Source organism: Podarcis vaucheri (genome assembly GCF_965113315.1).
Source record: "Podarcis vaucheri genome assembly, chromosome: 6".
NCBI classification, from domain to species: Eukaryota; Metazoa; Chordata; class Lepidosauria; order Squamata; family Lacertidae; genus Podarcis; species Podarcis vaucheri.
Window position 1 is genome coordinate 53,448,293 of NC_138764.1, and position 18,836 is coordinate 53,467,128.

The following is an 18,836-nucleotide window of genomic DNA, read 5'->3' on the forward strand; positions in this document are numbered from 1 at the left end:
AACAAAATATGTATTTTATCAAAGTAATTGATATAGAAATGAGCAAACCAGTGATATGGGCGGGGCCCATTACTTACATCATAGGAGCCTACACAACACATAACACTGTTGCTGTATGTAGGTTTTATTTTATTTGTTTTTTATCTTATATTTTGGAAATGTACATCCAGGTGTTTTTTTCTTTCAATTTTTGGGGCCCCCCAAGAGAGTGGGGCCCTAAGCTATAGCTTGTTTAGCTTATATGTAAATCCAGCACTGGCTACATGGCCAACTAATGTTGACAGATATCGTGGGATATTCTTATATTCTAGGGTGCATACTCGAACCCTTATTTGGGGGCAATGCCTTTTCAAGTACTAAGCTCCATTGAACATAGTGGGACTTACTTCAGAGTGAACATGCACAGGATTATTGGTATTGAAGGGCAAAGTATTTGTTTTTGTTTTTAAATTGTGTATCTATTTGCTGCCTTGGACTCCTTTGGGGAGGAAGGGTGGGACATATAAATTCAGTAAATAAATAAGGAAGAACCTTAAAGCATAGTTGTTGTTTTTTTAAAAAAAGCTTGTGTTAAAACAGTCCTAATTAATTTCAGAAGGATTGTGTAGAAGACTTCTCTTACCCCAGGACTGGATTTTCTTTTTTTAGGCCTGGGATTTTAATGTGTTTAGAGGGTTAATGGGGACTCAAAGGTAGTATAATGATAAAGTGCTGGGAGTGAAACATATGCTGTGGACATCTTAATGATTGAAGTATACGACCTTATCTTGTATAAATTTGGCTACCTCTGTTTGCTCTGTAACAACAAACCAGTTATTTCTGATCTTATGATGCAACCCATCTAATATTTTAAGTCAGTCTTGAGTGGGTTCTGATGAGATCCTGTCAGTGTCTCTCATGAGAGGTTATTCCCCTTTGTAGCTTGGACATTTAAATCAGGTAGGTGGCAAGTGTTACTTTAAAATGGCTTGTGGATCGACTTGCAAGTCCTGTGATTGTCACATAAAGAGATGGCGTACAGAACTCTGAGAATCTCAGCAATATTATGCCTGTTTTGCATGTCAGGGATAATTTTGCTGCTTTCGGTCTTTCCACACATGATGAATCAAAATAATATTTTGGAATGGAAGATCTTCCCTTGTTCTGCTGAGGTAAAATGTGAAGAGCCTCTGATTAAGTCTTCATGTTCATGAGCTGTTAATTAATTAATTAAATGTGTATCCTGCACTTCCACGCAAAGGGAGTCTAGATTTCTTGATACATTCATGTCCTATAATGTATATACTGTATATTTAAAAATAGCTATGATATGGCTTTAGGAGGAGGTTTTGTCTTAAACATGTCGTTGACTATTTCATCTTGCTAGAAATGAGGTCTACAAAGTTGGAAGAAACCTAACATATTGCGGAGGTTTAGAAACTGGGTTCCTAACCAAACCTGTCTTTCCCCCCCAAAGGGCTTCAAGTTGACATCTGCAGGGATGGACTACCTCCTTAGTGAGCCATTGTTCAGTGCTTCTATTCTCAGTACTGAATCTGTCTATACAGTGGTACCTCGGGTTACATACGCTTCAGGTTACATACGCTTCAGGTTACAGACTCTGCTAACCCAGAAATAGTACCTTGGGTTAAGAACTTTGCTTCAGGATGAGAACAGAAATCGTGCTCTGGTGCTGCGGCAGCAGCGGGAGGCCCCATTAGCTAAAGTGGTGCTTCAGGTTAAGAACAGTTTCAGGTTAAGAACGGACCTCCGGAATGAATTAAGTACTTAACCCTAGGTACCACTGTAACATGCTTTAAAAACCACCCATGTTGGAAAATCCACTAAGAATTCTTTTTAAAAATCTTTTTATTCTAGATTCCACCAGGCAGATGCAATGGCTAAAAGGCAGCCTATAAATATAATTAATAACTGGCAAGACAGTCCAAACCCTGGATAGGCAGCAAGGAAGGCAGTTCTGCATTTGCAGCCCCATTGCTCTTGCTGCCAAAAGGCAGTAAGGTAAAGGTAAAGGTAAAGGTACCCCTGCCCGAACGGGCCAGTCTTGACAGACTCTAGGGTTGTGCACTCATCTCACTCTATAGGCCGGGAGCCAGCGCTGTCCGCAGACACTTCCGGATCATGTGGCCAGCGTGACAAGCTGCATCTGGCGAGCCAGCGCAGCACACGGAACGCCGTTTACCTTCCCGCTGGTAAGCGGTCCCTATTTATCTACTTGCACCCAGGGGGTGCTTTTGAACTGCTAGGTTGGCAGGTTCTGGGACCGAACGATGGGAGCGCACCCCACTGCGGGGATTCGAACCGCCGACCATGCGATCAGCAAGTCCTAGGCGCTGAGGTTTTACCCACAGCGCCACCCGCGTCCAAGGCAGTGGCAGCAGGCAAATCACCACAGAGTGACTGCAGTGGAACTGAGTTCAGAGCCAGAAGATCCTGGCTCAGCTCTTTTCCCTCCCTGCTCCCAGAATGTCCTGGTTTGAGGGTTCTTGCAGGCCAGCACCAGTGGGGTATTCTGATAGTGGTCCTTCCATCCGCCTGTTTGGTGGACAGAGTGGGGAACAGTCACCCAATCCAAACCCTCTTTCCCTGCCCTCTAGCCCAGTGCAAAAGGAGTTTGGATTGCAGCATAAATAATGCAGCCTGTTGCTGTGCTCCAGCATTCCTACATTTAGAAAGTTGTTCCTAATACCCTGCCTAAATCTTTGGTTGCAGTGTGAGCACATTCTTTCTTGTCATCTGTTTTAACTAATAAAAACAATTCCCACGCTTTTCAAGGCAAAAACGCTTCTGAAGACTCTTAGTTGTATTTTCTCCATTCTCAGCTCTTTTGGTATTTCTCTGCACGTCTTAATTTTTCATGTTTGTTATTCTTACATCCAGCTGCTTCATATCTTTAAGCATGTTGACCAGAACTGAATGTACTCCTCTTGCCGTTGCCTTGCCAATGCAAAATAAATTCCAGCGTCATACATAGTACCGTATCATTGCAATCCAACATGGCATTGCCTTTCTTTGCAGTGGCACTACAGTACATTGCTGAGTCATATTTATCTTGTTATTAGCTACAATTCTCAATTCTAGACTCTTGAAACTTATACCATCTTAGTGCTACACTGTGTCTCCATCAGCACCATACATTTAAAGCAGTATCATGAGCAGTCATAGCTTCCCCTAAAGGATCCTGGGAACTGTAGTTTGTTAAGGGTGCTGGGAGTTCCCTATTTCCCTCACCAAACTTGTTCCTAGAGTGATTTAACGGTCAATCTCTCTTTCTGGGAAATGCTGGGAATTGTAGGCCTGTGAGGGGAAATGGGGCTTCCTAACACCTCACAGCACCCGATAAAAGCTTCAGTTCTGAGGAGTCATTGGGGGAAGCCTTGACGGTTTAAAGGGGTATAATATTGTTTTAATTGTGTGGATGGGATTTGTGTCCCAATATCCAATCTACTTATCTCTTCCATAGGTTTGGTAATTGGGGAATAATCCACAAAACGCTTTTCAGATTGCCAGACAGTCAAATACGTTGACCAAAATGCCTTGCAGCAGGGTAACTCTGAGCCTGATTGCAGAGGCAGCTTTTCCAAGAAGAGGCGTAGATAATCAGTGGCTGCACTTTAGATGCAAGTACTGGAAGTACTGGTTCCATTTTGCATTGTATGCAACACCGTGAGCAGCTTAGAAAAGGTGAACTTGCCCCTTACCAGCTGAGTGAGAGAGTGACTCACAGAATCGCAGGAGGAGTCCAATAGAGTTTCAGGGAAGACAAGTTTTTTTTCTTCTCAGAAGTTAGGGAGATTTTATTGGTTAGTGTAGAGCACTTTTTTACCCTGCCCCCAACCTATCATTTTTATTTCCTCCCTCCTTGCTTATTCCTGAGAGAGAGAGAGAGAGATGAAGGAAGGGAGGAAGCAAATCCTTGCAGGCCTTCTGTTTGGTCCTTAGTTTCAAAGAGTGGACCTTTCAGAGTCATTTTCTTCCGAACCCTTCACAGGATATTTGGAGAGCTCTTGGGAGTCTTCTGGGAGGAGGAGGGGAAAAATCCATTTGCACAACATTGGATCTTGCCCAATGTAACTTTTATAAAAGCTTCACTCTTAATTCTCAACAGACAAAGCTGTCAATAATTATAAAATAATAAGCACAGATTACAAGTTATATATATATATTTATTAGCTAAGACTGTATGGAAGCAAATGCATTAAACAGGTAGACTGCTTCTATTAAATAATAGTTGGTGACTCAGCCCAGTCACAGTTCTAGGCTCTCTCTAGAGAAAGAAATATATTCATTCACTTTCACTGTTATCTCTTTGAGGCTTCTTACATTGCATTTGTTTTAGTACTAAGAATACACAAATAACCCAGCTTGTTTTTGCGAATTTTGTTGTATTGGTCTACTTTGTTCCTCCTGACATGCTGCATTTTTCTTGATTATTTATTTTTTGCTTTATTTCTGTTTATTTCTAGGAGCATGTTGTCAGTTTGTACTCCACCCTTACTGGGAGGATATATAGTAAATCTAAAATGAGGTTTATAAACTAAATAGCTCATTACTTACGTTGAACACAAATCTCCAGGCAGTGTGAGGTTTTACAGTTGTAGACTCTGTCACTCTCTTTTCCTGGACCTCAAAGGTATATGTGGTGTGAGAGGCAGGCTAGGAGCTTCTTTTTGTTGACTACATGGCAAATTCAGGCTGTCATTCTTGGACTAAACTTCCCTGGGAATTAGTCATTTTGGTTTTCGGGACAATGTATGCAAAGAAAAATGGTTCATGCTGGTGAGTAAATCTTCAATTAGGGATTGTAGTGATTAAATATGATACATGTATGAGTGAATGGTTGCTTGGAGGGTAGATGAGGAGGAAGAGAATGTGACGTATATATAACAAGATACAGTGGTACCTCGGGTTACATACGCTTCAGGTTACATATGCTTCAGGTTACAGACTCCGCTAACCCAGAAATAGTGCTTCAGGTTAAGAACTTTGCTGCAGGATGAGAACAGAAATCGTGCTCCGGTGGCGCGGCGGCAGCAGGAGGCCCCATTAGCTAAAGTGGTGCTTCAGGTTAAGAACAGTTTCAGGTTAAGTACGGACCTCCGGAACGAATTAAGTACTTAACCCGAGGTACCACTGTATAACAAATTTAATGTCACACTGCTAAATAATTTGTGGGTTCTCTTGCAAAAAGAGATGCCTACAAATGTATATTATTAAAACATACTTTCGCTGGAAAAATTCCATCTTTATATTAGGTAAGGAGACAAACCCCAAATTTCTGAAATGAGTTTGGGAAGCTTATTCATAGATCCTTTAATGTCTGAAATAACTGTTCTCGCTTGGGGAATTGTAAAATGTTGATTCACATGCTATATACACTAAATGTAGGGGAGGAAAATAACTTTTTAAATCTGTTTAAGAAAGTTGTTGCATTTGACCTATAGTATCACTCATCTTTGCTGTGTGTGCACTCTCCCATCAGAAATTTGAGACTGGGGGGAATATGGTGTCCAGTTCTCAATGACATTATTCTCTTTATAAACATGAATAGTCTAGTCTGTCTATCTTGAGCTGTGTTTTCATCTTTTGCTGCTCCTAATGACACAATGCTTGGAGTCATCATCCATAGCTCAGTAGCAAAGAACATTCTTGGCATGCAGAAGATCCCAGGTTCATTGAAACTGCATTGCAAATATACTGTCTGTTAAGAAACTAACCAAACTCATAGCACCAGTGCAAGAACGCAGTTTGAAAAGCCATCCAAAGGACTGTGCTCTTTGAAGGCAGGCACCTTTTAAAAGTCTGTTTAATAAATAGGTGGGGCAGTGTAGATTGGGATCGGTGAGGAGCAGAACTCAGTTCCAAGTGTGCTGGTGATGGTTCCTCTGGACCTGTGCTCAGGAGACAAGAGGAAATTAACTTACAAAATGGGGCAGAACCTGCTAAGCTGTGAGATTCTTACAGGCAAAAGTACAAGTGGTTCTCTTTTTCTAGTAGTATTGATTGTGCATTACCATACATGCTGAGAACAATTGTGCTTTTTTAAAACGTGCAGAAGAGTGCTTGAAAAAGCCCTTTGTTTGTTCCATAAATCTTGACTTATCCAGGGCTCGGCTTTAGAATGATTGCTTTGTGTTTCTCTGTGTTTTGCGGAGACAGCAGAGTCACCACTTAGTCTGCCCAGAGATCCCTTTTGCCTGAGTGTACTCCCTGCACCAGGGAGCCTAGGACTTTCCAATCAGAAGGTCGGTGGTTCGAATCCCCGCCACGGGGTGAGCTCCCGTTGCCCAGTCCCAGCTCCTGCCCACCTAGCAGTTCGAAAGCACGTCAAAGTGCAAGTAGATAAATAGGTACCGCTTCGGCAGGAAGGTAAACGGTGTTTCCGTGTGCTGCTCTGGTTCGCCAGAAGTGGCTTAGTCATGCTGGCCACATGACCCGGAAGCTGTACGCCGGCTCCTTGGCCAATAAAGCGAGATGAGTGCCACAACTCCAGAGTCAGCCACGACTGCACCTAATGGTCAGGGGTCCCTTTACCTTTACCTTTACTCCCTGCACCAAGAGATCTCAAGTTCTACAAAATCAAAATCAGCATATATAAATTAAGCAAGTGTGTGTAATTTGCGATATTTGGCACAATTCTTCCATTCTTACTATTTCACATAATGCATTATCCTTCTTGATTTGGGAATGGGCATCTGACTACTAGAAAACATAGTCAGCAGCTCTTGGATGTTACCGAGCACTGCAAACAGACTTCAGAACCCTACCAACAGAAAGATTGCTCTTTTGATGAAAACTAAATTCTGTGGGCGTGCAAGACTGCGTGGCATGCATCTAGTTCTGCAATCTGCTGTGAACTACATGTGTGTGGGGAAGTATGAGTTTTTTTTGTCTGCAGGAACCTGCAGCTTGCTTGAGAATTGTAGTTGCAGTGCACAGTTGTTCATGAGAAGTACTCTTCTTTAGGGAATTGAGAAACAGAGAGAGAGTGGAAAGGTTTACTTCTCAGAACATAAAGTCTGCTCAGTCAAGATCAAATGGCATCATTTACTTTCTGTCCTTGGGAAACCCTGAGTGCTACCCCCATAAACATTATCCACCCCTTGCCCTTATATAATCTTCACCAAATGAAGAGTCTCTTTAATGGACTGCTAGGAGTTAGTGTTCCCAATTAATGAACCTTCCCTGAGTTCAGTTTGCCCTCCTGGAAACATGCAACTTTGGCAAATGTGCCTCTGGTGAACTAGTTTATTAAGAAGCTGGATAAGAACTAGGACTAGGAGGTAGTAAATGTCTCCAGTTGCCCTATTTATTTTATTTATAGTGCCATGCAGAGTTTCATGTGGAAAAACAGGTACTGTACATCTCTCCTAGGAATTTGGCTTAAGATACACAATGGGGAAAACAAAGGGAAGGAGTAAGGAATATGCACAAATGCAAATGATTGGGCATCAAGAGAGAAGTGTTAATTCTGTCTTCTGAGTTTGCTTAGCGTGTATATGCATGTATTAATTCTGCAGCTGCAAATAAGGGATAAGCTTTCTTTTGTATGTGCAAATGGGTAACCTCTGTTGCTGAGGGTTTGCCTTTTGTTATATCTCCCTGTACTGTATAGTGCATAGTGGGTATTTTCTAGGCGCTAACCTGCAAAAACTAAATAGGGTTTTGTTACTTTCAGTCACAAAGCCAACCTTCACTGAGCTCGCTTGTGGGTGAAACGTGTTGCCAGGCTACACCAACCATCTTTTCAGCGAAACCAATCCAGCATAAACCAGGTATCTTGCTTTGAATATTAAACTGCTGTGCTTCTATTTATCCCTGGGGTACACTTGTCCTTAGAATACTCAAAAGGACAAAATTATCCATGGTTGCCTACCGAGCAGGTGGGTGGCAAGATACCCTTTGCTCTGACCATTGTAGCCTTGCTTATCTATATGGATAAATATAGGCTAGCTATGTATATACTGCTGACCTACTTAACTGAGCATTAGCAGTTAAGCAATAATTCATAGAATATTAGAATTGTAGAGTTGGAAGGTACCCCAAGGGTCATCTAGTCCAACCCCCTGCAATGCAGGAATCTCAACTAAAGCATCCATGACAGATGGCCACCCAACCTCTGCTTAAAAACCTCCAAGGAAGGAGAGTCCACCACCTCCTGAGGGAGTCTGTTCCACTGCCAGACAGCTCTTGCTGTTGGAAATCTCTTCCTGATGTTTAGTTCTCCTTTCTGGTAACTCAATTCCTTCATCCAGGTTGTTTATAAAAAAATTTGAAAAACTGTGGGCCCAGGAAAGAACCCAGCAGCAGCCCACCCGTCACCTATTTCCAGGAAGACGAGGAACCATTAATGAGCACTCCTTGGGTTCATTCAGTCAGCCAGCTAGAAATCCACCTAACAGTTACCTCATCCAACCCACATTTTACCAGTTTTTCTGCAAGAATATCATGGGGGACTTTGAACTTCTTCACTGAATTTGAAGTTTACAGTTTTCCAATCCTTTGTTTTACTCCCTAAATATTGGTATCTTATTGGACAGTGCAGTCTAGATTGCTCATAGCTTTCTTTAGCCAGTTAATTAAATATAAATATTGCTAAACATTTTGACATTCTTAAATAAATAGAACACTTTCCTGCAAATACATCATTTTAATACTTGAATACATCTGCTATTCATCATTGAGAAATGCTGCCTTTAATATTTGTTTTCTTGTCAGATTATATACCAGAGCTAAATACTGTTTCAAAAATGAAGGCCTGAGACCCATTGCTGATAAGTGGAAGGCCCAGATTTAGAAGGCACATCAATGTTGATTTCGGTGCACACTGTCGCTAGTGGCACTGGAACCCATGGTTGTTGTACCATGAATGGACAGAAATCTGCTTGCTTTCAATAAAAACTAGAAGGGAGAAATCTTCTTGAAGTTTGTCAAATTTGGCTGCCAGAGGCTAGCAGGACTTCAAAGTCTCTTCATTCTGATGTTTCCAAAATTACAAGTCTCTTCTCTTTTCTACTCCAAAGTTCTCATGATTTGTTCGAGGTGACCAAACAAAGCTTGTAGTTGTATTAAAACACATTTAGTTGAACGTTACCCCAAACAACTGTTCAAACTGAAAATCCAAATGTCATTAATTAATCAATAAATCTAGTTTGAAAACATAAAAAGCAGATAAACTACAGCCCTCCCCTATCTCTGCATTTGTATCACAGAAGTTGTTTAGACTGAGCCAATGTCTCATAATTAGTCATTTCGCAAAGCTGAACTTGCATCATTTCTCTCTTTTTCTTTTAAAATATATATTTATATGCTTTACAAACAGAAAAATCACCAACACCTTCCAATGCAGCCAATGATCTGGTATAGAGCATTTCCACTGCATCTTCTTTTCTGCACATAAATTTGATACATCTAATAGATGTCAGTATTATAAAACAGACTAATAAATAAGCAACAGTGATCATCACTCAATTTTATTAGTGTTGAAATTTATAATCCTTAATTATTTAAATTGTTTAACTTTCCCTAGCAAAGTAGATGGATTTGATGAGTCCTGCACTATATTATTCTCATATTGAACGAAAAGCCTCGGCTTCTTTATAATTACATTTCCAAATTGTCTGCCCTGTGTACCTCTAATTAAGTTTGTCAGCTTTCCCATGCATGTGAAGTCCTAAAGCTTTGTTAACCAGACATCTAAAGAGGGACAATTAGTATTTTTTCCAATTTGGCAAACTGTTATCCTTGCTGCAGTTAACTGATGAACCATCATTTCCATACCTTCCTTTTGTACAATATATTTAAGATAGCCAAGCAGTATTGCTTACCCCAGGATGCTGTTTATTAATGCCAAGGCTGAGTTTTTGTGCATGTCCACAAGATGTTAGCATGTCTTACAAATATAAACTCTTCTCAAGGTTGATTAAGAAAGTGATTTGCTGTGAGACACTCTTGACAATCTTGGGCATTGGAAGATTTGCTCATTTAAAGTAGATGAGTGGGATCGCTTTTAAATGTAACTGTTTTACTAAAGTGGACTTTAAACCAGTCTTCCCCAAGCAGGTGTCTTCCAGGTGTTTTGGACTACAACTCCCATCAGTTCCAGGGAGCCTGGCCAATGGACATGAATGATGGGACTTATAGGCCTTACATAGGAAAGGCACCAGCATGAAGAAAGCTGTTCTAGAGCGTAATGAGTGTTTGTTTTTAAGGTGTCATAGGGCTCTTTGTTTTTGCTGCAGCAGACTACACCCTTTATAAAACAGTGAACTGTAGATTGGCTAAGAGAACTTTCAGAGGTCATTTGTATGCACATGCACATATACAAAATGACATTAAAACGAGCAATGTGTGTTTCATTCTTGCAAAGAAAGTATCCTTAGAAAGCCTGAGGTCATGCAAGGATATGTCATGCATTTCTGATTGCATACCTCAGGCTGAATAACCTGCCAAACTAACACCTCTTGTATGCCTGCCTGAACACAAGTTGGAGATATCAACAAGCCCAGTTATTTTCTGGTGTGAAAGAAAACTCTTTAACCTCTGGTGTGTCAGACATGGAAGAAACTGATAGAAGTCTGGCTTGAGAAGTTAGCCAGCCAATGGGTAGCATATGCTGGCTGACCCAGTGTAAAATAGACAAAACAAATCAATTATTTGTACTGTTGCGCAGGAAACCTTAAGTTATTTTTTCCTGGCTTGGATAAGGTCTTAATTTGCTACTGTTGACATAAGGATAAAACAATAACAAAAAAATGAACCATGATATGTTTTCTGTTGAGTTGATGGATGACAATTCATCCATTAACAGTTGAGGGAACTGGGTATGTTTAACCTGGTAAAGAGGAGACTGAGCGGAGATACGATAGCCACCCTGAAATATCTAAAGGGCTGTGACATGAAGGATGGAGCAAGCTTGTTTTCTCCTGGCCTGGAGGCTAGGACCCGAACCAATGGATTCAAGTTGCAAGAAAGGAGGTTCTGGCAAAACGTCAGGAAGAACTTTCTGACATTAAGAGCCATTCGACAGTGGAACAGACTCCCATGAGCAGTGGTGGACTCTCCTTCCTTGGAGGCTTCAAAGCAGAGGTTGGCTGTCTGTCATGATCTGGTTGAGATTTCTGCATTGCAGGGGGTTGGATTACAAGATCCTCACGATCCCTTCCAACTCTACAATTCTGTGATTCTATTAATTTTATTTACATAGTTTGGTTCATTCCAGGAAAGTACTCTCCCCTTCTGCAAATAGAAACCTTTAGACGCTAGCATGGTTTCTACAACATAGTAGCATTGTAAGTACAGATTCAGAGGCTGTTAGTAGGGATAAAAAAACCTGCATTTTTTTTTAAAAAAGGATAATATTGCAGCCCTGTAGAATGGATTTATTTGGAAGTCTTAGCAAAAGCAGTAGAGAAGTCAGACTGACACTCTAGCTTCTAGTCTCTCTTCATTCTGCCCATACATGATGGTGCATTTCCCTTGAGCATTTGTTGTTTGGAAACATACAAATAATGCTTAATTACTTTGTTTTTCTACAAATAAATGAAGATGAAATAGTCTGCTAGTATTTGTGAGGGTGATGGAAGATAATACTTAAATATATATTGGAAATATTATTTATTTGTTACGGTTCATAGGATATAAAGGGGAAATCTTTGCAGTTCTCTTAAATCTTTGCAGGAACAAATTGCCCCCAAAGTACACTTGGTCAAATATAGGCGTTCATACTAATAACTCCATTGCTGTCTCTTGAGGCACAGGTGGCCTTGGTGGCATGGGGTGCCTTCCATCAGCTCACGCTGGTTACCCATCTATGACCCTATCTGGACAGGGATAACTTGGCTGCAGTTATCTATGCTCTGGAACCTCAAGGTTGAATAATTGCAATGCACTTTATATGGGGCTGTTGGAAAACTGTTTGGAGGCTTCAATTAGTGCAGAATGTGGTTGCCTCACTGTTGCCAGGAACAAGACGAACAGATTCTGTACCACCAGTTCTGTTCCAACCACTTAGACATTTCTGAACCCAATTCACAGTGATTGGTTCTGCTCACATGAACTCTGGATTCAGCCCAAGGTGTTTAAGTCAAAAAATGGCCAGAGCACTACAGTAAGGTGTGTTATGGCCTAGTATAGTGGTTTCTTGTTAGTAGATTTGGCCTGAATTCTGCTGCCTCCTTGCCTTGTTAATACCCTTTAACATTCTTCTCTCCACCCTTACTGTTTTGTTTCAAGCATAACAAAGATGGTTCTACTTTAGTTTTAAAAACTGAAATGGTGAAGAAATAATACTGTTCCTATTAAGAACAGACCAGTAACCTGCGATTTGGAGATCCTGCAACTGGGCACTCTTAAAACAGCATTGGTGGTTCTGCTGAGCCAGCTTGGTACATAAACTAATTGCCATAGTAGAAAAAGGCAGTGCTGCTTTTCAGAATAGATTCTCTATAACTACTTCTTAGCTTTTCTTTTCTTTTTATGATTTGGAAAACAGCATTGTTCCTTTAGTGTAAACAAAAATTGCTGGGTTTTAAAGACTCAAACACAGAATGATTAAAAACAAAATCTGAACACTGGAATCTTTAAGAGCACAATGACATAATATCTCCCTCTACGTATACATATGTTAACTCTAACTTTCTTCTGCTACGTAGAGATGGTCATTAGCCAGCCTGTTCCCATATCAGACAATGGGAAAAGAAAAAAGAAAAAAAGAACCAGAGCTACAGACCATGTCCCTGGAAGGTTTGAAGGTCGGTCCCATGTTCTGCATTCCTTTTGTTTCCTCCTGATCATTCACAGTAGTTAAGCAGTTGCTTCAGGGTTGCTCTTTGCTTCATGGCAAAAATTCTTTTTGAGCCATTGCATTTCTGTAGCCCCTTTTGTGGGGGCTGCATTATGCCTTTGTGGTTTTGTTGTGTGGCTTCCCTCTTAGTGCTTTGCTTTCTTTGAAAGGCAGCAAAGTGTTGAAATTATATGGGATTGTATAGTTTCATTTCATGGGGAGTAGTCTTTCTTCTGCTGTCATAGGATTATTTCAAAACAATTTGGGGGGGGAAGGAAAAGTTATCACTTGAGCCTGCAGTTCTATGAACATGTGTATGAGGGTATGCTCCCTTGAGTTCTTTAGGGCTTATTTCTATATAAATGTGCATTAAATTAGGCTGCACTGAGCATGTTGAATTCATTGAGGCTTAATGGGCACTCTAGATCAGGGGTCAGCAACCTTTTTCAGCCGTGGGCCGGTCCACCATCCCTCAGACCTTGTTGGGGGCTAGACTATATTTTGAAGAAAGAAATGAATGAATTCCTGTGCCCCACAAATAACCCAGAGATGCATTTTAAATAAAAGGACACATTCTACTCATGTAAAAACACGCTGATTCCTGGACCGTCCATGGGCCGGATTGAGAAGGCGATTGGGCCGCATCCGGCCCACAGGCCTTAGTTTGCCAACCCTTCTCTAGCTTGTGACCCATCTGTTAAATACCTTCATTTATTGAGTTATTTCCTTGGTGCAGGATGTTCTCACTGTAGATACTGTAAGATGTTATCACAAAACTACTCTAATGATTCAGATTTCCTCTGGAGACACCCTGCTCCCCATTTCAAAGCAATCTTGAAATATCTTGGCTTATATTAGTTAAGTTATCTTATCTCTATCTCATATTTTATTCTGTTTGTTTTATAAGACAGAAACATAGGATCACAGCCTTCCTGGGCATAGTCTAATATTTTTTATGGTAAGAAGGTCTCAACTTCACTCCTTTGCTTTTGTCTAACTGAGAACAGATTGATAATAAAACTAAAGCTGCTGTTTCAACTCAGTTAATTACCAAGGGATCACCTGTTCTTGTTTTATTATCGGGGTAGTGATTAGCTCAGTTGTTTATACGTGCAGTTCATAAAAATGTTTTCTAATAATGATTTCTGCATACTGGAATTCTTTGGCAGATCTGTACAAACTCACTGCAGAGTTACTTGGTGAAGGATCATATGCCAAGGTTCAGGGAGCAGTTAGCTTGCAGAATGGGAAAGAATATGCAGTTAAGGTAAGTAAAGTACTCCAATATTATTTTCATTCATTAAAGGTCTTCGCTGCCTGAAAATGTTCTTCACAGATGTTGCTGTGCTAATGTATTCTGTCATAAATCATTGATATTGCTAACATGGAATTTAGATTCAGGTAGGTAGCTGTGTTGGTCTGACACAGTCAAAATAAAAATAAAAAATAAAATAAAATTGTCCAGTAGTACCTTGTTGTTGTTGTTGTTTAGTCGGTTAGTCGTGTCTAACTCTTCGTGACCCCATGGTCCAGAGCACGCCAGGCACTCCTGTCTTCCACTGCCTCCCGCAGTTTGGTCAAACTCATGCTGGTATCTTCGAGAACACTGTCCAACCATCTCGTCATCTGTCGTCCCCTTCTCCTTGTGCCCTCCATCTTTCCCAACATCAGGGTCTTTTCCAGGGAGTCTTCTCTTCTCATGAGGTGGCCAAAGTATTGGAGCCTCAGCTTCAGGATCTGTCCTTCTAGTGAGCGCTCAGGGCTGATTTCCTTAAGAATGGATAGGTTTGGTTTTCTTGCAGTCCATGGGACTCTCAAGAGTCTCCCCCAGCACCATAATTCAAAAGCATCAATTCTTTGGCGATCATCCTTCTTTATGGTCCAGCTCTCACTTCCATACATCACTAATGGGAAAACCAGTAGTACCTTATAGACCAACTAAGTTTGTTCTGGTATAAGCTTTCATGTGCATGCACACTTCTCCATTGAATTTAGTTCTTAGATTTCTAACTCTTTAAACCATGGTATGGGGGATTGTGAATGAGCCCTGTGCTTGTGCATTACCTCTTCCTACTTTGCCTGCTTTGCTTAGTTTAATGAGTATTGTCCTAGCTTGATCAAGCCATTGTTGCATCTAAACTGGAAAACCATGGTTTGGTCAAACAAAGTAGGTTGTCTTTTAGCTGAGTGTGTGAGGAGGGAGCATGCAAGAACAAAACTCTTCCCCTCTTGTTAGACCATGGTTTTGAGGATTGGAATTGTCTGATTCATCCCAGTAAATTATTAACAGATGGAAGCGCCTTCAGAGAGGCATATTTTCCATTGTGAAAATACATTTATTTTGTCCGATCAAATAGGCTGTGCTAGTTTTCCAAACAATACAGAAGCCTGCTCACCAAGGGCAAAACTGAAAGAGGGAAAGCTGGTTGTAGTGTGTATGCTCATCCAAAACAATCTACAAATCTTTGAGAAAATAGTGGCCAATTTCCAGTTTAAAATAAAGCTTGCTTTCTATCCTATGTTTACTAAATATTAAATAATCATTCAGAAAGTCTTATCAAAAAACATTTTCACTAATATAGGCACATTGCTTTTTAAATATACAGCCATGCATATCCTATGAGACTGCAGTGTTTGTGACTGCCAGGACTGTGCCCCATGTCTTATCTCCCATATTTTCTCCCACTTCCTCTGCTCCTCTTTCTAGGTCGAAATTTGATTTTGAGAGGGTTCTAAATGTCTTCATTTACTTGTCTTCATTTCTTGTTGGGAAATAAAAATGTTGAAATAGGAAAACTTTATTCAACGTCACTAATTTTATTCTTTAACCTTTGGCCATGACTCAAGAAGGGAGATGGGTTGCATTAGAATTACCAATGCAGAAGTCTTGTTGATTTTCAGTGAGAGATGGGCAGAGCAATCCTAGTTCCCTAGCTGCTGGAAGGGTTACAGCCTTTCTCAACCTTGGGTCCCCAGGTATTTTTGGCCTACAACTCCCATCATCCCTGACCACTGGTCCTGTGAGCTAAGGATCATGGGAGTTGTAGGCCAAAAACACCTGGGGACCCAAGGTTGAGAAAGGATAGCTTAGGATGAGACAGAGGTGTTTCTTGGCTGTGTTCCTCTGCTGTGGATCTTCCCACTGTGCCCAGCAAAAGTGCAGTAGGCTACATGCTACTGCCAGCAGTGTTTCCTGCAGTGGTAGCTATTGTAAGATCTTGAAATGGAAACAGGGCATTATGGGGGCTTGGTGGATGTGGAACATGCAAAATCTGTATCATGCCAGTAAACATCTGTTATCAAACACAAAGCAAAGAGTACCTAATATTTATATGGACACTTTTTTTGAAAGGTGACAGATACTAACAGTAGCTGCTCAGCATGATGTTTCTTGTTTTTTAAAAAAACCACTGGCTTTTGTTTTTATAACAGATAATTGAGAAGAACGCTGGACATAGTCGTAGTCGGGTATTTCGGGAAGTGGAGACATTGTATCAGTGTCAGGGTAACAAGTAAGTAATTGTTACAGCGTTTAACTATACAATTATGAGTTGTAAGTCTTTAGTGTAATCATGTATCGGATGTGCTTTGAACCCAAAACAGTGTAGTTCACTTAGTGAAACTTGGAAATGTGAACAGTTACACTGTTTTTATGTTGATTAGAGCACTCCTCCATGTTTAGCAGAAAATGCTACCAAAATATTAAACACGTTTCCCAATGATACCTTTTTGTTGGGTACCCCATAAATATTTTGGCTTATACAGAACAACAAATTTAACACAACTGTCTTTTTGTTTTTTTTTAAGGAACATTTTGGAATTAATAGAATTTTTTGAAGATAATGCAAGGTACTACCTTGTCTTTGAAAAACTGCATGGAGGTATGTATGTACGTGATTTCTTTAATCTTCTTGTAATAAATTAGCTTGATAAAGATAGTAGAATTGTTCCCCCCCCCCAAATGTGGGTGGGCTATTTTGTGTGGGAAAGGGTTCAGGTTCATTCCCTGGAATTTCCAGCTAAGGCTAGGAAGGACTGCTAACTGAAACCCTGGAAAGCTGCTACTGGTCAGAACTGAGACTTGGGAAATGTGTTTCCTGTGATAATGCATGTTTCTCTTACATCAGGGCTTGCATTTAGTTCAGCTCTACATAACTGTCCCATCACTGCCACTTGTGTAATGGGACTTCCTCCTTCTCCCCTTGTGTTCCCCCTAAATATGTTATGCATCCCCCCCTCCAACACTCCAGAGTAGATCTGGGGATGGTGCAGCACATGTGTGGGGTGGGGAGTCCCATGACACAAGTAGAAATCTTTGCGCCAATGGGATAATTACCTAGCACTGCATTAGAAACAAGCCAAGGCATCTTAAAAGACAGTGGATACTGATGTGTTTGAAACATGCATGTGTAAAGACAATTTTATTGCATTGGACATTTGAGCTCTTGGATGTTCTGATTACTGCTTTGCTTGTAAAAGAGATCTTGTATTTTATTATCTACAATTATTTCGATTGCATATATTGAGTATACCTCAGCACAGAAGCTGGGGTAGAAATTATTTTTAAAATACTTCTTCAGAGGTATCATTGTTAGCATTTATTAAAGAAAATGAACTCACAATATCTGGGTTTGGGAACTGAAGATAATGTTGGTTTATATAAAATGGATTTGCTGGGTGTTATGTTGAGTAATTTTCTATATATAGCTGACAGATGAAGAATTGGAGGTTCTCTTTTCTTTTAATTTCCATTTTTTCATTTTCCTTCATCTTTTTCTTCTTTCTCTCTTTGTGTGTTTTTATCAAGGTTAGCTTTTTAGTTTTGATTAAAAGATATCTGACATTTATCTTTGTATTTCCCCGCAAATTTTAATAATCTATTAAAAAAAAAACCTCTTCAATTTTTTTTGACACGTTGAAGCTGCATAGTATCTACATAGCTGGTGTGTGTGTGTGTCACATGTGACCTTTGGGGGCAGTTATTTTAAAGGGAGGATGAGCACATAGTCTTAGTATTCATGTAACTGGAAACCTATTAAAAGAACGTGTAAATGGTTTCAGAATTCTAACTGCAATATACATTGACTCAAGCTTCTCAATAGTAGTAGTAGGAATGATGGTGATGATGATGAGTAGTTAGTATTTCACCCTGTTTAGTCATTGGACAACTTGGATGTAAATCTGGTTTTTAAAAAACTGTTTTTTCATATTGAAACTTTTAACAGGCATGTAAAGCTTTACCCATCAAATGAGATCATAATAGTCACTTGTATAATTACAAGTTGTTACAGACTTCTCTGTGGATAAATGAATAGACAAGTGTATAGGACAAATCTGAGAACTTGATTCATAAGAACATCTTAATCTGTCACCTCCTACAGAGGCTTTGCCTGATTTTCTTAACATGCTGATAATCTATCACTAAAAGCCCATGCTCTATTCCAGGAAGCTTCAAGTCTGGAATGTTTGTTGGCAGGATCCTGAACTCATTCAGGAAATTGTTCTCACAACTCATAGTGAAAATTTGAATAGTATTGTGTAGCACTCTGGGGAGGGAGACAATGCTTTTGAGCACTAGAGCAAGCTGCTGTACGAAGCCATTAAAATAGATTAATTAATGAACCATTGCTTCTCCCTGCAAATAGCTGGAAGTCCATAAAATGTCACAGGTCCTGGTGGTTAGTTCTTGGGTCCTTTGGATGCTTGTTTCACAATGGATGTCTGCAACATCACCTCTGAAAATTGTTTTCTGTGCTTACGGATAGCAGTTGGCATTTTGCCAGTTTTCCATTAATGCCGATAGGATGTTGAGTGCACAGAACTAGGTGGGCCTAATGGAGAGGCCTTCAAAAACCCAGACTATTTTATGTTATTTGCTGCTTAGATGTGTGTTTACTTGCGGGGGACAGGCAGGGGGAAATAACTTGAATGCATGAATTTCAAAATCGCAGGAACAAACATATGAGCTCTTGGCCTTGTGCCTCTCTGAAGTTAGCATGTTCCAAAACTCAGTGAAGTCTATTCTACATTACTGTTTAAAAAATTGCTTTGG

General features: G+C 40.3%; 1 protein-coding gene across 3 annotated transcripts in view; it reads left to right on the forward strand.

Annotated features, from left to right (window-relative positions):
* Positions 1-18,836, forward strand: part of MKNK1 (MAPK interacting serine/threonine kinase 1) — a 43,277-nt gene that overhangs the window by 7,859 nt on the left and 16,582 nt on the right. For 2 of the 3 annotated variants that reach the window (XM_082226777.1, XM_082226776.1), the window contains exons 2-6: positions 7,679-7,775; positions 12,654-12,752; positions 13,954-14,051; positions 16,217-16,296; positions 16,592-16,665. In XM_082226777.1, coding sequence (XP_082082903.1) covers positions 12,656-12,752; positions 13,954-14,051; positions 16,217-16,296; positions 16,592-16,665 — 349 coding nt within the window. In that variant the 5' untranslated portion in view covers positions 7,679-7,775; positions 12,654-12,655. The remainder of the gene's footprint in view (positions 1-7,678; positions 7,776-12,653; positions 12,753-13,953; positions 14,052-16,216; positions 16,297-16,591; positions 16,666-18,836) is intronic. The other variant, XM_082226775.1, reaches the window with a different exon arrangement.